This window comes from Baudoinia panamericana (genome assembly GCF_000338955.1).
Source record: "Baudoinia panamericana UAMH 10762 unplaced genomic scaffold BAUCOscaffold_13, whole genome shotgun sequence".
Taxonomy (NCBI): Eukaryota; Fungi; Ascomycota; class Dothideomycetes; order Mycosphaerellales; family Teratosphaeriaceae; genus Baudoinia; species Baudoinia panamericana.
Window position 1 is genome coordinate 131,377 of NW_006911269.1, and position 15,696 is coordinate 147,072.

The 15,696-nt window shown below is 55.4% G+C and overlaps 8 protein-coding genes across 8 annotated transcripts; 6 read left to right on the forward strand and 2 right to left on the reverse strand.

Moving 5' to 3' along the window:
- Positions 1 to 827: 827 nt before the first annotated feature.
- BAUCODRAFT_38107 (uncharacterized protein) lies at positions 828 to 2,057 on the reverse strand. The gene is made up of 2 exons (XM_007682148.1): positions 1,795 to 2,057; positions 828 to 1,742 (listed from the first exon to the last, which is right to left on the reverse strand). The coding sequence occupies exons 1-2, from the start codon at positions 1,884 to 1,886 to the stop codon at positions 854 to 856; spliced, it is 981 nt and encodes a 326-aa protein (XP_007680338.1). The 5' UTR covers positions 1,887 to 2,057; the 3' UTR covers positions 828 to 853.
- Positions 2,058 to 2,600: 543 nt separating this feature from the next.
- On the forward strand, positions 2,601 to 3,819 carry BAUCODRAFT_275625 (uncharacterized protein). Its single transcript, XM_007682392.1, has one exon. It carries the CDS (start codon positions 2,909 to 2,911, stop codon positions 3,386 to 3,388), a length of 480 nt encoding a protein of 159 aa, XP_007680582.1. The 5' UTR covers positions 2,601 to 2,908; the 3' UTR covers positions 3,389 to 3,819.
- Positions 3,820 to 4,333: 514 nt separating this feature from the next.
- BAUCODRAFT_142671 (uncharacterized protein) lies at positions 4,334 to 9,932 on the forward strand. The gene is made up of 2 exons (XM_007682393.1): positions 4,334 to 9,494; positions 9,554 to 9,932. Exons 1-2 carry the CDS (start codon positions 4,497 to 4,499, stop codon positions 9,602 to 9,604), a joined length of 5,049 nt encoding a protein of 1,682 aa, XP_007680583.1. The 5' UTR covers positions 4,334 to 4,496; the 3' UTR covers positions 9,605 to 9,932.
- A 33-nt stretch (positions 9,933 to 9,965) lies between these two features.
- On the forward strand, positions 9,966 to 10,964 carry BAUCODRAFT_78700 (uncharacterized protein; the record flags this gene model as incomplete). Its single annotated transcript, XM_007682353.1, has 2 exons — positions 9,966 to 10,673; positions 10,728 to 10,964. The coding sequence occupies 2 exons, from the start codon at positions 9,966 to 9,968 to the stop codon at positions 10,962 to 10,964; spliced, it is 945 nt and encodes a 314-aa protein (XP_007680543.1).
- A 171-nt stretch (positions 10,965 to 11,135) lies between these two features.
- BAUCODRAFT_151534 (uncharacterized protein) lies at positions 11,136 to 11,840 on the reverse strand (the record flags this gene model as incomplete). The annotated part of the gene is made up of 4 exons (XM_007682394.1): positions 11,136 to 11,146; positions 11,198 to 11,606; positions 11,659 to 11,711; positions 11,789 to 11,840. The coding sequence occupies 4 exons, from the start codon at positions 11,838 to 11,840 to the stop codon at positions 11,136 to 11,138; spliced, it is 525 nt and encodes a 174-aa protein (XP_007680584.1).
- A 245-nt stretch (positions 11,841 to 12,085) lies between these two features.
- Positions 12,086 to 12,706, forward strand: BAUCODRAFT_151535 (uncharacterized protein; the record flags this gene model as incomplete). Its single annotated transcript, XM_007682395.1, has 2 exons — positions 12,086 to 12,409; positions 12,464 to 12,706. 2 exons carry the CDS (start codon positions 12,086 to 12,088, stop codon positions 12,704 to 12,706), a joined length of 567 nt encoding a protein of 188 aa, XP_007680585.1.
- BAUCODRAFT_275885 (uncharacterized protein) lies at positions 12,685 to 13,431 on the forward strand. Its single transcript, XM_007682396.1, has one exon. The coding sequence runs from the start codon at positions 12,919 to 12,921 to the stop codon at positions 13,216 to 13,218; it is 300 nt and encodes a 99-aa protein (XP_007680586.1). The 5' UTR covers positions 12,685 to 12,918; the 3' UTR covers positions 13,219 to 13,431.
- A 706-nt stretch (positions 13,432 to 14,137) lies between these two features.
- Positions 14,138 to 15,644, forward strand: BAUCODRAFT_78570 (uncharacterized protein; the record flags this gene model as incomplete). Its single annotated transcript, XM_007682338.1, has 4 exons — positions 14,138 to 14,200; positions 14,257 to 14,436; positions 14,711 to 15,442; positions 15,504 to 15,644. 4 exons carry the CDS (start codon positions 14,138 to 14,140, stop codon positions 15,642 to 15,644), a joined length of 1,116 nt encoding a protein of 371 aa, XP_007680528.1.
- Between the last annotated feature and the right edge of the window lie 52 nt (positions 15,645 to 15,696).

Genomic DNA, 15,696 nt, shown 5'->3' on the forward strand with positions numbered 1-15,696 from the left:
CGCACAGCAGCAAGGCGAGGGAGGCAAACCGGACTGGAAGCCGCTTGGCTCGAATGGTTCGTGAATAGCCGGTCGGCGGCCTTCTTCTGTTTCTGCGTCGCTACCCGACCAGCCACCCACGGGTGAGGGAAGAGCAAGGCCTGGGGTAGGACGCGCGGGTTCCCAAGAACTCGTTTTGCGTTCGACCTCTCGGCCCAGCTCAAAGTACTTGCAGGAGGGCTTTAGCCTGGGCGGCGGCGGGTCCGCCTCATCGTCGCGGAATGTGAGTCCAGTCCGCCATATGCTCCTGGCGGGCGATCGGGCGGAGAGTCCCGTGCGGGCGGCGAGGGCGGCAGGGAGTTCGACTAGTGTTGTTGGGTTGCGGTGAAGGGTGATGATACCACTTGTTGCGTTGGATTGTTTATGTAGATGTAGTATAGCGTGGTAATCGAACGTAATGTACACTGAGCGTTACTTTGGCCGCGCAGTGCGAGCGTAGCGCACACATGTGAAGTCGTTCTGACTTCGTGGTGCTGTGTGAAGCACAGCTATGACTTGTGCCCTCAATTCTCAACCTCAACCGTTAACCCCAAGTCGAAAACCGTTGGTTCATAGTCATGGCCTCCCCGTATTTCTACTCGCATGCCTAACACTGCTCAAATGATCACAGCCCCAGCAGGCTGCGAACGGTCGGGCACGTTATCTTTCATTCCGTGTTTCTCCAACCCGCCGAGACTTCGCTGGTGTTTACATTGCCGGCCCACACTGTAGCATAGAAAGCAAAACGGAAAAGGTAACGTCAGGGGCGCGTTCACATTACTATTGTATCTGGACAGTTTACGATGGCAGGGGGTTTTGTTCGTCGTACGGTGTCTCAAGCCTGCGGCCAACCGGGTGCGCCATGCTTGCCTAGCTCCTCGGTCGTCCACTGCCACAGCGCGTCCGCAAGATCTTGCCTCATCGCATTCTCACTCTTCCCCGTAGCCTCGATGCCGATGGGCTCGTAGTATCGGCCGTTGTCGATCCCGTCACTGAGCGGCGCCGTGGCGCACCATAGCTGCGTCTTTGCCCCTTCGTCGGTCGTGACGCCGGTCCACCATACCACCGGCGCGAGCAAGAGTACCATCAGCTTCATCCCGTCCGCGCGCGCCCAGATCTCGGAGCGCACGGTACCCGGGTGCGACGAGGTGGAGGTGATGTGGGGGTATTGTTGCGCCAGCTTGCGTGCGAAGAGAATGTTGGCCAGCTTTGAATGGCCGTAGCGCGACATGCCGTGCGAGAGGGCATCGGGCTTGTGCATGTCTTCGAGCTTCAGACCTTCCTTGGGCGCGAAGACGTGCGCTCCGATGGAGGCGGTGACGTGGATGCGCAGGTCGGCATCGGGTTGGCGTCGAAGGGTGTGCAGCATTTTCGGAAGGAGTAGCTGCGTCAGGAGGGCATGGCCCATGTGGTTCACGCCGAATTGTTGCTCGTACCCTTCCTGGGTCACGGTTGGCGCTGTTGCGGAGATGCCCGCGTTGAGGAACAGGATGTCGAGACGGTCCGCTTGGGTGTTGAACGCGTGGGCGCATGCCTTGATGCTGTCAAATGAGCCCAGGTCCAGCTTCAGGATGGTAATGTTCGCCTTGGGCTGCTTCTGCTTGATCTCGTCCACGAGCGCTTCCGCGGAGGATATATTCCGAGCACAGAGATAGATGGTCGGGTTGTGTGGCACCAGCGCACGTACGGTTGCGGCACCGATGCCTGCGTTACCACCGGTCACGCTGATTGGCACCCAGTTGGCGAAGTTCCACTGAATGGATGGAGGAGACTTACAGCACGACTTTGCCGCTGAGATCAGGGATGTCTTGCTCTGGGTTGAAGGTTCTAGGCGGAGGCTTGCCACCTCGGAAGGGAGACAGCGACATGTTTTCGAGATAGAGGAGAGTAAGGGTAGGAGAGTGGCGAAGTGATACAACTGGAATGGCTTGTAGGGAAAAAGACCTAGTTTGTACGCAAGTATGCTCGTGGCTGCAATCTCTTATTGCGCCCTTAGTAGCACTGCGAGGAGTAATAGTTCTGCCGTCGGTGCAGCTTGGAGGCGAGCTGAGACGGCGCTACGGCGTGTTGTTGCCATTGTGTTGGCACGCGACGCCGCCCCGGAGATCAGAAGCGTCCATTTATGTCCGGCTTTCAACCTCCCTTTACCATTTTGCCCTTCGCTGAACACATGCGCAAGTCGCGCAGTACGGCGCAGAAGTCCATTCGGTGTTTCGTTCATTCCTCAACCCGCCACATTGAGTAGGGTGTTAAGTGCTCTTCGTGATCTGTAGTTAAACGTCCGCTCGGATAACTCATCAGCTTACCATTTAGTCAAGCTTCTACACAGGATATGCTACTCAGTGATCGATGGCCGACACGGATTTGTCAACAGTCGCAGGTGTTGTTGGCGGCCCGCACGCTCGATGTATGCAGCGAGTAGCCAAGTAGGAAGATCACCGCCATGCGCAGCGATTCGACTTACTCCCAACAGCTCACGTCGGTGCCCGAGCCACGAGACCAATTGCCTTATCAGCAGCGGGGACGACAGCGAAGTGTGGCAAGCTGCAAACTGTCGGCCACGAGCAGCTAGCGCCACAGTTACGTGTGCGATTATGAACTGTGATCAGCTGGTGATACCATGGCGGAAACCCCTGATACTCCTAAACTCGCTATCACTTGGAAGCTACGCTTTACCGTAAAGGGCTCCTTATATAACGTCATTAGGAGCCGGATCTAAGAGCACTTTGAAGATATCGATTTAGTCCAAAGCCATGGGGGCGCAATGATCATAGCGTTTAGTCAAAATTCAACTGGGCGAAGGCTCTGGTATCTCATCCGTAGCCGCGAAACCTTTAGACAAGGCTTGAGGTGATGGGAGGCTAGCGCCAATCCGAATTTCGGGCAGGTCATGTCACCAGACCCAGGAGAACTATCGAAGGGTCTGGGAGCCCATTGGAGGCTACAGCAGCTTCAGGTAGAAGACTCAGGCCTCCCATCGTCAGTTACAAAAGCTTCAGTGGAGGATCATCGCGATGGGAAATTGGGACTAATGGACGAATCAAGAGCTCGTCACGATACCGTGCCGAGCTTCGCACACGTCCAGCGGGTGATGGAAGACGGTCCGATCGCCCACGACTGCGACATGCACGCCCTCGCCAAGGACAACATTCCAAGAGCGCAAGCCAGCGAGAATGAGCTGGCTGAGCAGTTGAATGACAAACGTGACCGGAATGGGGCGCTCATGGCCGTCATTCGGGACAAGAACCGCGATCTCGCGCAGAAGGAAGGCGTGATCGCGGAGAAGGACGGGGCGATGAAGGAGTGCGATCGCATGATAGCAAACTTGAGTCGGTCGCTCGCGGCAGGCGGGAGGTTGGAGCTGGCCTGAGACCCTGAGACGAGTGACAGGATGAGCAGCACAATGATTCGAGTGAGCCTTCGGTTTGAGCATGGCGTCAGGAGTGTGGCATGCAGTGTAGGCAGTGCGCTTGCATCTTCGTTCGTGGACCACCCATAGCTACCTTATTCGCCTTCCATGAAGTAGTGACGTGCTGATACGACCATAATTGCAAGGGTCACGATGTCCCTAGTTGCGTACTCATTCTTCCGAATGCATACTACCTTACTGTAACAATGGGTTTGTGCAACATCCCTGCCAATGCCACGCTTCAGACATCCGAGACGTTGGCACAGCCAATCAGCGCAGCGCAAGCTATATGACTTGCAGTTGTAAGCGCAGATGAGGTGCAGCTGGCCTAATGACTCGACTTCAGTAATCAGATAGGTATACACAGGTATCTAGGTGCGTACTCGAGAGCATGGCAGACGAAGCTACGAAGCAAAGATGAAACGAGTGGATCCTTGGCTGTTGTTGTGCGGCGTTGGAAGTTGGCAGTGCAAGGGTACATGTACCTTATCCCGCGCCATCCCGGCTGTGGCGCACGAGCGCAGGTCCACCAGCCGATTGTTTACTTTGCGCCGGACAACCTTGATTGCTCTGCCGTCTATACCGTGTCTGGATGTCTGTGAAGCAATCGCCGTCTCTATCTGTGTTATGGCAATAATACTGAAGCAAGCACCGCACTACCACTTTCATGGTTCCCAGTATCAAATGTACAGTGCTGCGACGGCCATAGCAACGACCCTGGGCTATAGGATATATCGCCAACGGTCCCCAGCGATGTCTCAGGTCTAATATGAACGACGGCTATGCGATGGTACGAGCTGGGATTGAAGCAGCAGAAGTCAGAAGAAGCTCGTAAGCTTCGCCGTACGGCCAGCTTGGTGCTCCTAGGTATGTTAAGCTTTCACATGATAGGATGGGTGGTGGATATGCGCCCATGATATCAACCTGAAAACATGTGGTTGGCACGCAAAAGCTAAGCATGCAGCAACGTTGGAGTGCTGGTGTCCGATGTCATTTTGCAAAAAGAACGAGTTGCGGTCAGCACATGATTCTGACTGACTTGACAGCTCTAACTTCAACAAAAGGCTAGATGCCGTCGCCGAATGGTGCGAATAAGGCGCCCGCAAGGAAGACGCCGGAGCAGAAGGGCGTAGATCTTGCACAGAAGCTTGCAAGGAAGAGGTCGCAAGACTTTACCACGAAGATACAGGGCTGGAACCAAGGTGGTGCGGGAGTGGTGCAGAGGCAGGATGAAGTTGTCGTTATACTGGACGACGATAGTGCATGTGCGCTCAAGAACGCAGTCGTTCTAGAAGTGACTCCGAAGAGTGTGAAGACTGGCAAGGCACCGGAGTCTGCAGAGGTTGATGGCGGGGATGAGGCGCCATTGACACCCGGGTCGCCAGAGTCTGCGACAGCGAAGGGCAGCCCCAAGCTTGCATCATCCGCTCGGCCTTCCAAAGAACTAGATCTTGGGCGCAAGGCATGGGTACGACGAAAGAGCAAGCCACAAGCGGAAATAGCAGAAGATATCAAGCATGCGGGGACTCCGAAGAAGCGTGTCGTTAGTGACGGCCACTGGCGCAGAGACCGAACGGCAAAGCCAGAGACGGCAGTGACTCCAGAGAAGGAGGTGACGCCAAAACCGATTACGATCAAGCGTAGTGTGGTGACTGTAGGGTTGAAGATCCCGCCTTCGGTCCAGAACTTTTACGAAGATATTGAACCCGCGCCCGTCAAAGTACGACCGCTCCGAAAGTCGCGATCCCGATCACGGTCGAGGTCGCGAGAGCGCGAAGTCACGCCAGACTATGAGGATAGTGGCGTCAAGGTGTACATCAAGCGACGGAAACGCTCGAAGACTTTCGACGAACATAAGGCCTCGAGCACGTCACAGAGCAGTCTAGCGGCCGGCTCATCTGTCGACAAGACAGCCTCAAGTACAGATATCACGACACCCGCCCAGTCTCCGAGAAAGCAGACACCACCAAGGCCTGCGACCGCGCCGAAGGAGAAGGCTTCGCATCGGTCGTTGGAGGCAGTCGAGGAGCCTCGTCACGTAAGCCAACACCGAGCGGGCGCAACTCCGGCGGAGGCCGCGACACGTGCTGGGCCAACACCGGCTGGTCCTCGCGTGTATGGTAGTCGTATTGAAGGCTGGCTTGCTTCCACGCAAGACCCTTTCGTAGAAAAGCGAGAAGCGTCGGATGCTCCTGAGCCACTGCAAGTCAGGCGTAAAACGCCAACGAAGCCAGTAGACACCGATACGAACAATGACCGACAGGCAAGCAGCGCCAGGAGACAAGGGTCGCGCACGACTCTGGAACCGGTGGACGCTGAGCGCTCCTCGCGTTCACCAGACGATGTCTCGCGAGGTTCTCCAACTTTGCGACGTCATGGTGCTCGACGGTCTTCACAATCACCAGTCAAAGGCCGTGTGGATCGTGATTTAGATCACCAACCGCGAGACGCCAAGACAGAGACGGTCACAGACGCAGAACTAAGGAGGCAGATGTCCAGAAGAGCCAACAGCCGATCTTTCCCAACTCTCGGCAGACAATTGTCTACAATTGCGTCGGTCGACACATTTCAAGGTGGCAGACCGCGGGGATCTTCCGATGCATCTGAGCATCCGACCATCGTACCAGAGGGAAGCGTGCTATCCCGGGCCAGCGATGGCGATGAGCCGCGCCGTCAAACCAGTCTCAAGCGCCGGCTCACAAAGCACTCCGACCTCATTTCCGTACTGTCGCTTCCCCGAGGAGACCCGGGCTTGCAACCGACTCGGCGAAGTACGCGATCACGGAGGCCGCAAGCGGAGCTGACAACCATCGGCGACATAATGAACGAAGTCACCACGGAGGAGCTAAAGTACCAGCGAGAACTTCGCACGCTTGTCGATGGCGTCATCCCCGTGTTACTCACCTACGTCTTGCAGAAGACCGATGCGACGGGCGCGAAACGCTTGTTCAGCGGCTCCTCCCCAGATGGTCAAGCGGTCACTCGTCCCATCGTAGAGATGGGTGTGGCGCTCGAGAAGCTCAAGGCCGCTCACAAGCGCATACCGTTGCATGATGCTGACGGGCTTGTGCGATGGGCTCAGAATACAGCTGGCAAATACGCGGAGTATCTGAAAGCGTGGAGGTTGGGCTTTCAGGATGTCGTCGTTAACCTGGCGCCGGCGCAGGAGAATGAAGGCGTGCCGAGGAACAACAACGGCGACATGCTGAAGGGTGATGGTGAGCGAGTGGACGTGCAGTACCTCCTCAAACGTCCGCTTGTTCGGCTGAAGTACCTGACTAAAACGTTTAAGAGCATCGACCAGCTCGCGCCATCGCGGAGCGCAGAAGAGATGGCTGCGAAGTATCATGAGCTGGTTCAAGAAGCTCGACAGCGCTCTAACGACGAGCGCGCGCGTCTTGAGGACGAAGGAGCCGCGAACATCGACCCTACCAGAGCACGAGATCCGCGCAGTCTGGCACCGCTGGCGGGAGTGACCGTCGATCCTACCAGGAGCGTCCGAGCACGGGATTACTACGACTTGGAGCTCATCCACTCCACGGGTCAACAGCTGATGTGCAAGACCGAGATCATTCTCCGTGACGATGCGCCAGACCGAGGAGACGCGAGCGATATACTAATCTGCGAAGTCTCGCTGGCCGGACGATGGCTGTTGTTCCCGCCGATACCCGCCTCGAACGTGTCCGCAAGGTCCGGCGACAAGGATGGGGAGATCATCGTCATGGTGAGAGGTCTGCTTGCCAGCGGTAAGGAATGGCGAGAACTCATGTCATTGCGATCAGAGGATGAGGGTGCCGTGACTGAGTGGCTCGGCATGCTGCGCTCTAGTCCTGCACCTCCACGGTTGACCAAACAGTCGAGCTTCAACACGCTGCGGGAGCCGTACCTCATGAGTGGAGGTCTAGGGAAGGCACCTTCTGCAGCTAGAGCACCTTCTCCTAGCGAAGTGGATGTACCGATAGGCGAGCAAGCGGACGATAAAGCGGAGAAGTGGGATGGCAGTGAGGTCAACAGCGTAGTGGGCGACCTGTCTTCACCGTCTGGCCTGCGTAGGACCAAGGCCAAACGGTATCGAAGCTCGCCCGCTTCACCAATCACCGAAGATCCTTATGAACAGGTTCGAGCTCGCGCGGTCCACATCAGCAAGCAGGAACGGTACGTTGAAGATGCTCCCTCGCCCCTGCAGTCGAGGTATCGCGGGAGGCCGCAATCCAGCTATGTGCCGTCGACCTCCGACTGGACGTCTACTTCCGCTCCCTCGACGCCCAGGAAGGAGTACAGTGTCTGGTTGCCTTCAACGGACGGCGGGTCCGTGTCGGAGTCTTCGAGTGGTGAGTCGGAGGATGAACGTCATACTCGTCGACCACAGCGCCCAGGCTTGCATCGGAGGACGTCATCTGTGCCCTCGTTGGAGCTGCCGACGATACCCAAGCTTAGGAAGCCTCAGCCTAGTGTTTCGCATAGGGTACCGGACAAATCACCGCCACCGTCCATCGAAACGCCGAGGTCTGCGCCATCGAAGCTGCAGAAGAAGCGTGCGGAGCCAGCTACTACTGATCCGAAGAAGATGGAACAGGCACCGTCGGCGCGGCCGACTTCTGTTGGTCTTCGATCAAGCATACTGCCGTCGTTTACTCCAGCCTTCCTGAAGCGGAACCGAAGGTCATCGTCACCGCTCAAGCACGAATACGAGCCTTCCACAGCGTCTGGGTCGCTTAGCGAAAGCGAGCTTTCAGAGGTCGACGCGGTAGAGTCTGCGACATCGGAATCCGAAGAAGAAAAAGAGGGTACATCTACGCTCGGCGACTTGCAAAACTTCCAGAAGCGTGGCCAATTCCGATCAATCAGCCATCCTGCACCACCCAAATCTATCTACTCTGCTGGTGGAGAGTCTGTAAGACCTTCGGACTCGGCTTCGCAAGGGCCGTATCGCACAGTGCCGCCAGTTAGTGGTCAGCCGAGCAAGACTGTCGCGTCCATCTTCGCCTGGTCTGATCGCGGGTCTTGGGATAGCCTGCACCCCCAAGAATGTAGCATCTTCGTTACGCCCGGCCTGATTGAGGCTTTCGACATGGCTCAAGCGGCTGCCGTGATTGCTAATCTTGCAGAGGGCACACGAACGACCCCTTCTCTGCACGGTGTCAAACCGCTTGTTGCTCTTGAGCTCACGCCTCTGGTGCCTTTGCGACGGGGTACGGCAGTCGACATCTCAATCAGGTCGCCACCAACCGCCAGCTCGCTCCTTCGAACTGGCAATAACGTGATGTTCCGCTCCCAAAGCCCGGAGGAGTGCGAGAAGCTGTACAACATGATCAACCGAGCACGCATTGACAATCCCACCTATATTGCGCTGCAAAACGCACGAGGACCAAGAGCAACGAGCAACTGGGCTGAAGTCATGGATCAGAGGAATGCGCAGCGTTCCAAGAGCGCATCTTGGATTCGACTGGGCACACGAAGAAGCAGCACCTACCGTTCCACAGGCAGTCGTGCCGTATCCGCATCTACAGTCGCCACGGAGTCGTCGATCGGCACGACGAACTCTGCCTTCTCTGCCCTGCGCAGGTTCAGCAGCGGCAGCAATGGTATCTTCAACATCGCCAAGAGCACCCTCACGTCCAGAGAAGGCACTGGCACTCGCAGCACCTACAGCGACTCACTGTCCTCCGGAGCAGCAACCCCAATGACCTTCGATCCAAGCTTGGGCACGCCTCTTGGCATCACCAATGCGAAGATCCGGCTGTATATCCGTGAGAGTGCGTCGAAATGGCGAGACATGGGCGCGGCGCGCCTGACGGTCATGCTGCCTCCCCGCCACGATCTAACTGCGGCAGCGGATCCGAGAACGACAGGCATGGACAAGCGGATCATAATCTACGGGAAGAGTAAGGGAGAGACTCTGCTTGACGCGACGCTGGGTGAGAGTTGCTTTGAACGCGTCGCGCGAACAGGCATTGCCGTCAGCGTTTGGGAAGAGGCTACGGGGCCTAATGGCGAAGCGGTAGTGGGGGCGCATGGCGGTGTCAGTAATGCGCGATCGAAGGTGTATATGGTTCAGATGAAATCGGTATGTGCTGTGCTGTTCATGCGGAGTTCCGAGATCGCTGTTACTGACTTCTGCGACAGGAACGCGATGCTGCGTATACGTTTGGTTTGGTCGGCAAGCTGCGATACTAATTATACCCTGTACAACTTGCGGATGGGAAGCATGTGGCGGTTGCGTGATGTTAGCGACTGGCGTTCGGATATCAATAGACTTTGGTGCTATGCGATGTGCACACCCGTAATACAAGGTCAGAGAGATGGGTGTACACCAAGGCGTCTACGCGTCTGGCTGCGGAAGCAATTCCAAGCGGAAGCCTTTACTGTTCGGCACTTGCTACCGAAGCTCTCATGTACACTTCTCCGCAACCAGACATCGGAGGCTGCTGCGCCAGTACATGATCCAGTAATGGCACGCTTATATGGACGTAGCAGCCAAAGGTAAGTTGTTCTTCAATTCAGCTGCTCTCACTGTTCCGTTAGTCCACTTGATGCTATGGCGACAAACGGCACTCACAAGGCTGCAAAGATTGGCTACATCGGCTTAGGCAATGCTGGCTATCCATTGGCCTCGACGCTGTCCCGCGCAGGATACACGCTGGTTGTCCGGGATGCAGATGCAGCCAGAGCAAAGCGTTTCGGGTCAGAACATCAGCACGCAGTGGCTGCCTCGGGTAATAGTGACTTTAGCGATGTAGACGTGCTAATCACAATGCTACCCAATGGCGAGATCGTGCGAGACGTCCTTCTCGGCGACGGGAACTTGGCGAAGACGCTGCAAGATGGCGCAGTCATCGTGGACACTTCATCATCTTCCCCATTCCACACAAGGGAGACGGGCAGACTGTTGCACGAGCTAAATCCGTCATTGACCCTTATTGACAGCCCCATTACCCAGGAATACGCCTTCGCGCTCGCCAAAGGAGACGCGACGTTGATGGTCGGCTGCTCAAACCCGGCAGCGTTGGAGATCGCGATGCCTGTGCTAAAGACCTTGGGCAAGCACGTCTTCGTTATGGGCGAGTTAGGAGCCGGTCACGCGATGAAGACACTCAATAATTACACCTCTGCCGCGAGCATACTGGCCTTGTGTGATGCGCTGATTGCGGGCCAGAAGTTCGGGCTCGACCCGGCCAAAATGATCGATGTGATGAATGTTGGGACAGGGGTGAACTTTAGCACGAAAGAGAGCTTCCGGACTGATGTCAGTGCTCTCTGCCTAGTGAAAGTTGGGTTTCATATTGACGCTGTATCGCAGGGTCTCACGCGCCGCTTCCAGTCTGGCTATCAGCTGTCATTGTTGGTGAAGGACATGAAGATCGCAAAGGTCGTCATCGAATCCATGGGCGTGCCGTCATCGCTACCTGCATTGATTGTCGATGAATTGTCAGAAGCGGATCGCGTTGCAGGTCCTGGCGCTGACCACACCCAGTGCATACAGGGTTGGGAGAAGAAGTCTGGGGTGCAGCTTAAGCAGAGCGAAGCCGTAAATTGAATGTATTGAACACCTTTCTACTCATGCTCGCTTGCAGGTAGCATGGGTCTCTTTTATCAGCGGCCAGCGGCCTTCTCAGCAGCATATGCCTTTTGCTGCAGACCCGGGAATGGATTAAACACGTTCCGTGTGAGCATACGCCAGACGCCGGTAAATGCGGGTATCATAAGTCTAGAATTGATCTGCGAGCTGTCAGCGATGCGTCGTCATAGTCTGCAGAAAGTCCAACGTACCCAAAGTCATGCTCATGCTTACGTCCGTGTTCTCTACCATCTTCGTGAACTCCTCAAAGCTGATCTTGCCATCATGATCCAGATCGGCCTCCATGATCGTCTTGTCAACAATCTGTTGCAATTGCTGATCCTTCAAGTTGCTGCCGACCATCATCTTCAGCACAATGAACAGCTCGCCATTGCTGATGTAACCGTCTCTGTCAATGTCGTAAACTTTGAAGGCAAAGCGGAGCTTCTCCTCCTTGTTACCCTTTGAGCTGAAGGCGCTCAGACCGGAGACGAATTCCTGGAAGTCCACATCGCCGCCACCGTCCTCGTCGAATATGGCGATCATACGGGTCGCTAGTGGATTGCTTGACACTTGAGGTAGAGAGAGGAACTCATCGCGCTCAATGGTGCCGGAATTGTCCTGAATACCGCACTTTAGTTGTCGAACACATGAGCCGATCGGAAGTATGTACCTTGTCAAGTTTCATAAATCGTTTCCGTAGCCTGTCGACTTCCTCTCGGTCAACTGTGAGCATGTACCGGTCAGCATGTGCATCGTAGGTGAGAGCGCCGTCCTGGTTGATGGCATAGTTGTAAGCGTACAATTGCTCCCTTGCACGATGTTCTCGAGCATCGCCGAGTTGGCGTTCCCCATCTTGTCGACTGTCTGATCTCGTATTGTGTCGCAATGGTCCGGTATAGCGCAAGGCTGAAGAGGGCTGGACTTGAACAACTGTGTGGGGCGCTCTTTTACGAGACGGCGGCACGGCCAATCAATGTTCCGTCAATGCCTCGTGCTCCATTACCTCTACTAGCGACAAGCTATTGACTTACAACTAGGGGCACTCACGACACCACCTCTTCAGCTCTTCCAACTTCTCAAACGCGCAGTGATCAACCATGTCAGGACTACAAGACGCGGCACTACAAGCTGCAGAAACAATCCAGACGGCCCACATCAACCCAGCACCCTCAGTACAACACGATCTTGCACCGTCAACCGCGGCAGAGCGCAGACAACCTGTCGAAATCGATGCCGATATGGACGGAGATGTGGAACCCGACGTACGAGACGATGAGATTCCCGTATCCATCCTCCGCCCAACACCTCGAAGGCCACAAATGCCACCCTTACCGGACCTTCGGTTTGAGCAGAGTTACCTGGCCAGCATTAAGGATGCCAAAGGTTGGCAAGGCGTGGCTATCATCACAATCCGCGATCAAGTGAGCCTAATCTGTATTCAAGATTATCCTATGGCTCGCTGACTGTTGCTACAGATCCTCATGCCCCTAGTTCAAGGATTGGCGTGGACTCTCGTCGTCTCCGGCTGGCGCTACGTAAATCGCGACGTGAAGCTCTCTGGCCAAACCATCGGCGCCAAGATTAGGCGTTGGTGGTGGGGTGTCAACAACTGGCACATACCGGACGGTACTGGTACGCTTCGAGATGAAAAGGTCGCCGAAAGTGTAGAGGAATACGTGACCACGCAGTTCTCAAGCGGAGGACTGGCCGACGATTGATCTCAACAACGTACTGCTATCTCCAAGACGGCTGGAACGTCGTTAGGACACCCTTGCATGTGGTGCAAGCAATGGCGACTGCTGCCTTGGCGCAACCTGGCCCTCATCCATGTTGTGCGCGAAACGCCAGCGTCAATTCATCTTCGATGAAGTCTACTCACGCCTCACTTGTCCCAAACGGCGCGTCCTGACTTACACAAATACTCAGGACGATGAGGTTCGCCTGCCGAAGGCCGTACGGTTACTGTCACAGGCCGATCGCTGTGGCGGCACGCGGCGCCGTCCCTGCGACTTTGTTCGACGGCGTCATCGTTTCCGACGAGCATGTCTTGAGATCGGAGTCGTGGGACCTGAGTTGCTGGGTTTCGCCGTGGTCAAATGAATGCGTGTTTGCGTACTCTTTTCGAGCGAGTCAAAATCCACGACCGGACATCTGGGACCCAATTCGACTCTATGAATCTACTGCTCAACGGTCACCGGCTTGCTCACACATTGCTTGCCATTCCGATTAGTAACATGACAAGCACCTCGGTCGCCAAACGGCATGTAGACCATACCATGATGTCTAGCCACGCACACGGACCGAAAAAAGCCGGAGATACCGCACCGTAAGAGGTGGCATGGTTGAGCGGTCTCCACCCCAAGTCTGCTCGTCGAACATACCGTCCGTTCGATCCAGCCGATTGTTGGCCACCAACATGTCTCCCCGCCAAGTGAACGTCCCTTTGTGCAGCAGCTTCATAGCCACTTTTTGCCGACTAAGAACAGGTCATCTTAGGGGAGAGGCGTGTGAATACCAGGAACAGAGAATTAGCGACGTGTAAAATACTCTTCTCGAACTTGGACTGACAGCACAATGAGCTGGTGGTGGACTCTGCAACATATATGCATTGGGCCACAAGCTGAAGCGTACGAACCTCACAATGCTGCCATGACAGCATGCCATTCAGACCATGCAATTCGCAGACATGCGAACCAGATATTGTAAGGCCGCGTAAAGACGCAGGCAGAGCACAAAAGTGGCTCACTGATTGTGAGCCATCGGCAATAAATTATATGGCTTTATTGGCGCAATGCTCCGATAGGCCGCAGACAGTGGGTGGATGTTCCTTGGCCACAGTACTTCGCCATGTACACCTGCAGGTCCGCCGCAGTCGAGACCCTGAGTTCTCACGTTGTCACGTCACTGGCGCCTCCCAAGAGCGGAGCCTCTCCGTCCATTCTCGTAACAGCTTCTTGATCGTGCCTACTTCGGGCGAAAGAGAACCTAGTGTTACAGTAGGCTTTCGTAGACTTCGATTCTTCTTCAGTACCACTTCAATCCTTTCCCAGCTGTATTAGTAGAAGATACACTTAGAACATTTAGACCACCTTGAAAGCCTTGCAAAGGCCGAGACCGGCGACTGCTTGCCAAGCGGAACAACCACAGCAATGTCGAACAGACCAATCTTCGTCGCTACCCATCCACGGGCATGCTCGACCGCCTTCGAGCGGGTAAGGATAGCAGTGACGCTGCAACAACAAAGGTTGTAAGCTGACATGTAGCTAAGGTCTTTATGACCCAGCGTAAGACGCTACGAACAATCCATGAGCCTTTCGGCGATGCATTTTACTATGGCACCGAACGGATGGGTTCACGATTTGAGAATGACGAAGAAGCCCGCAAGAAGTCAGGCTTCGCAGAGTCAAATTATAAGACCATTTTCGACCACATTATGGAAGCTGCTGAGGTGTGATTCTTCCTTCCCACAGCATGTTCCTTGCTTTGCTTTCTGCGTGAATTTACCATTTCCTGATTCCGAAGTGGATTGCTCAACGGTGAGAGCGACGACGAAGCGGAAGACGTGATTCTGTTCAATGCTTCGCGCAATGTGAAGCTAGAGCGCAGCTTCAGCCCAGTTTGCGAAGCTACCGCAGCGAGTGGCACGTAGTATTCGTTGCGACTGCACGCTCCTCAAATCTCGCTGTCACCGCTTGTCGAGACAATGCTTACCCATCCACCAGGGTAAGCGTGTTCTGATCAAGGACATGGCTTACTACATTGTCCCACCCGACCAGCAAGAGGCTCGCCTCGCGCCTTCTCTTCTCCAACTCAAGCGCGGCGTCGGAACCGAGGAAGACCTCAACGAGCAAGGCGGCCTGGGCCTTCGGTTCGGCCACGACTCCGGCGTGGACGTCAACGCTGCTGCCCCGAAGCCATCCAAGAGTCCACCGTTTCCGTTCGAGACACGGTCGGAGCCTGGAAACCCGACGGTGATACCGCGTGAGATCCTGGAGCGCTTTCATTTCACCTTTTTGATCCGCCATCCCAGGTCATCGATCCCGAGCTTCTACCGCTGCTGCGTCCCGCCGCTTCTGGAGAGGACCGGCTTTCACGACTTCATGTCCGCCGAGGCCGGCTACGACGAGTTGAGGCGTTTGTTTGACTACTGCAAGGACACCGGGCTCGTTGGTCCAAAGGTGTGCAGTCCAGGAAACAGCGCGCCCGAGCAAACCAATGGCCACGTAAATGGATCCAACAACATTGAGATCTGCGTGATTGATGCGGATGATCTACTGGACGATCCTGAGGGTGTGCTCCGGAAATACTGCCAAAGTATCGGCATCGAATTCAGCCCACAGATGCTTGTATGGGATGACGAAGAGGACCACAAAGTCGCGAAACAGGCTTTCGAAAAGTGGAATGGCTGGCATGATGATGCGCTTCATTCGAAGGACCTGAAGCCCAGACAGCATGTAAGCTATTCCGCCTGGTAATATTGCACTGCGACTGCGAGACTGACAGACTCTGTGACAGAAACACAAGAAGACGGATGAGGAGCAATATAGCGACTGGGTGGAGCGGTACGGAAAGGATGCCGCAGAGACGATCAAAAAATGTGTTGCGGATAACGTCGCCACGTACGAATACCTGAAGCAGTACGCTATACAGGTATGAGTTGGTAGGAGTCTCCGTCAACAAGCAGTACTTTTCATCTCTACATAGTCAA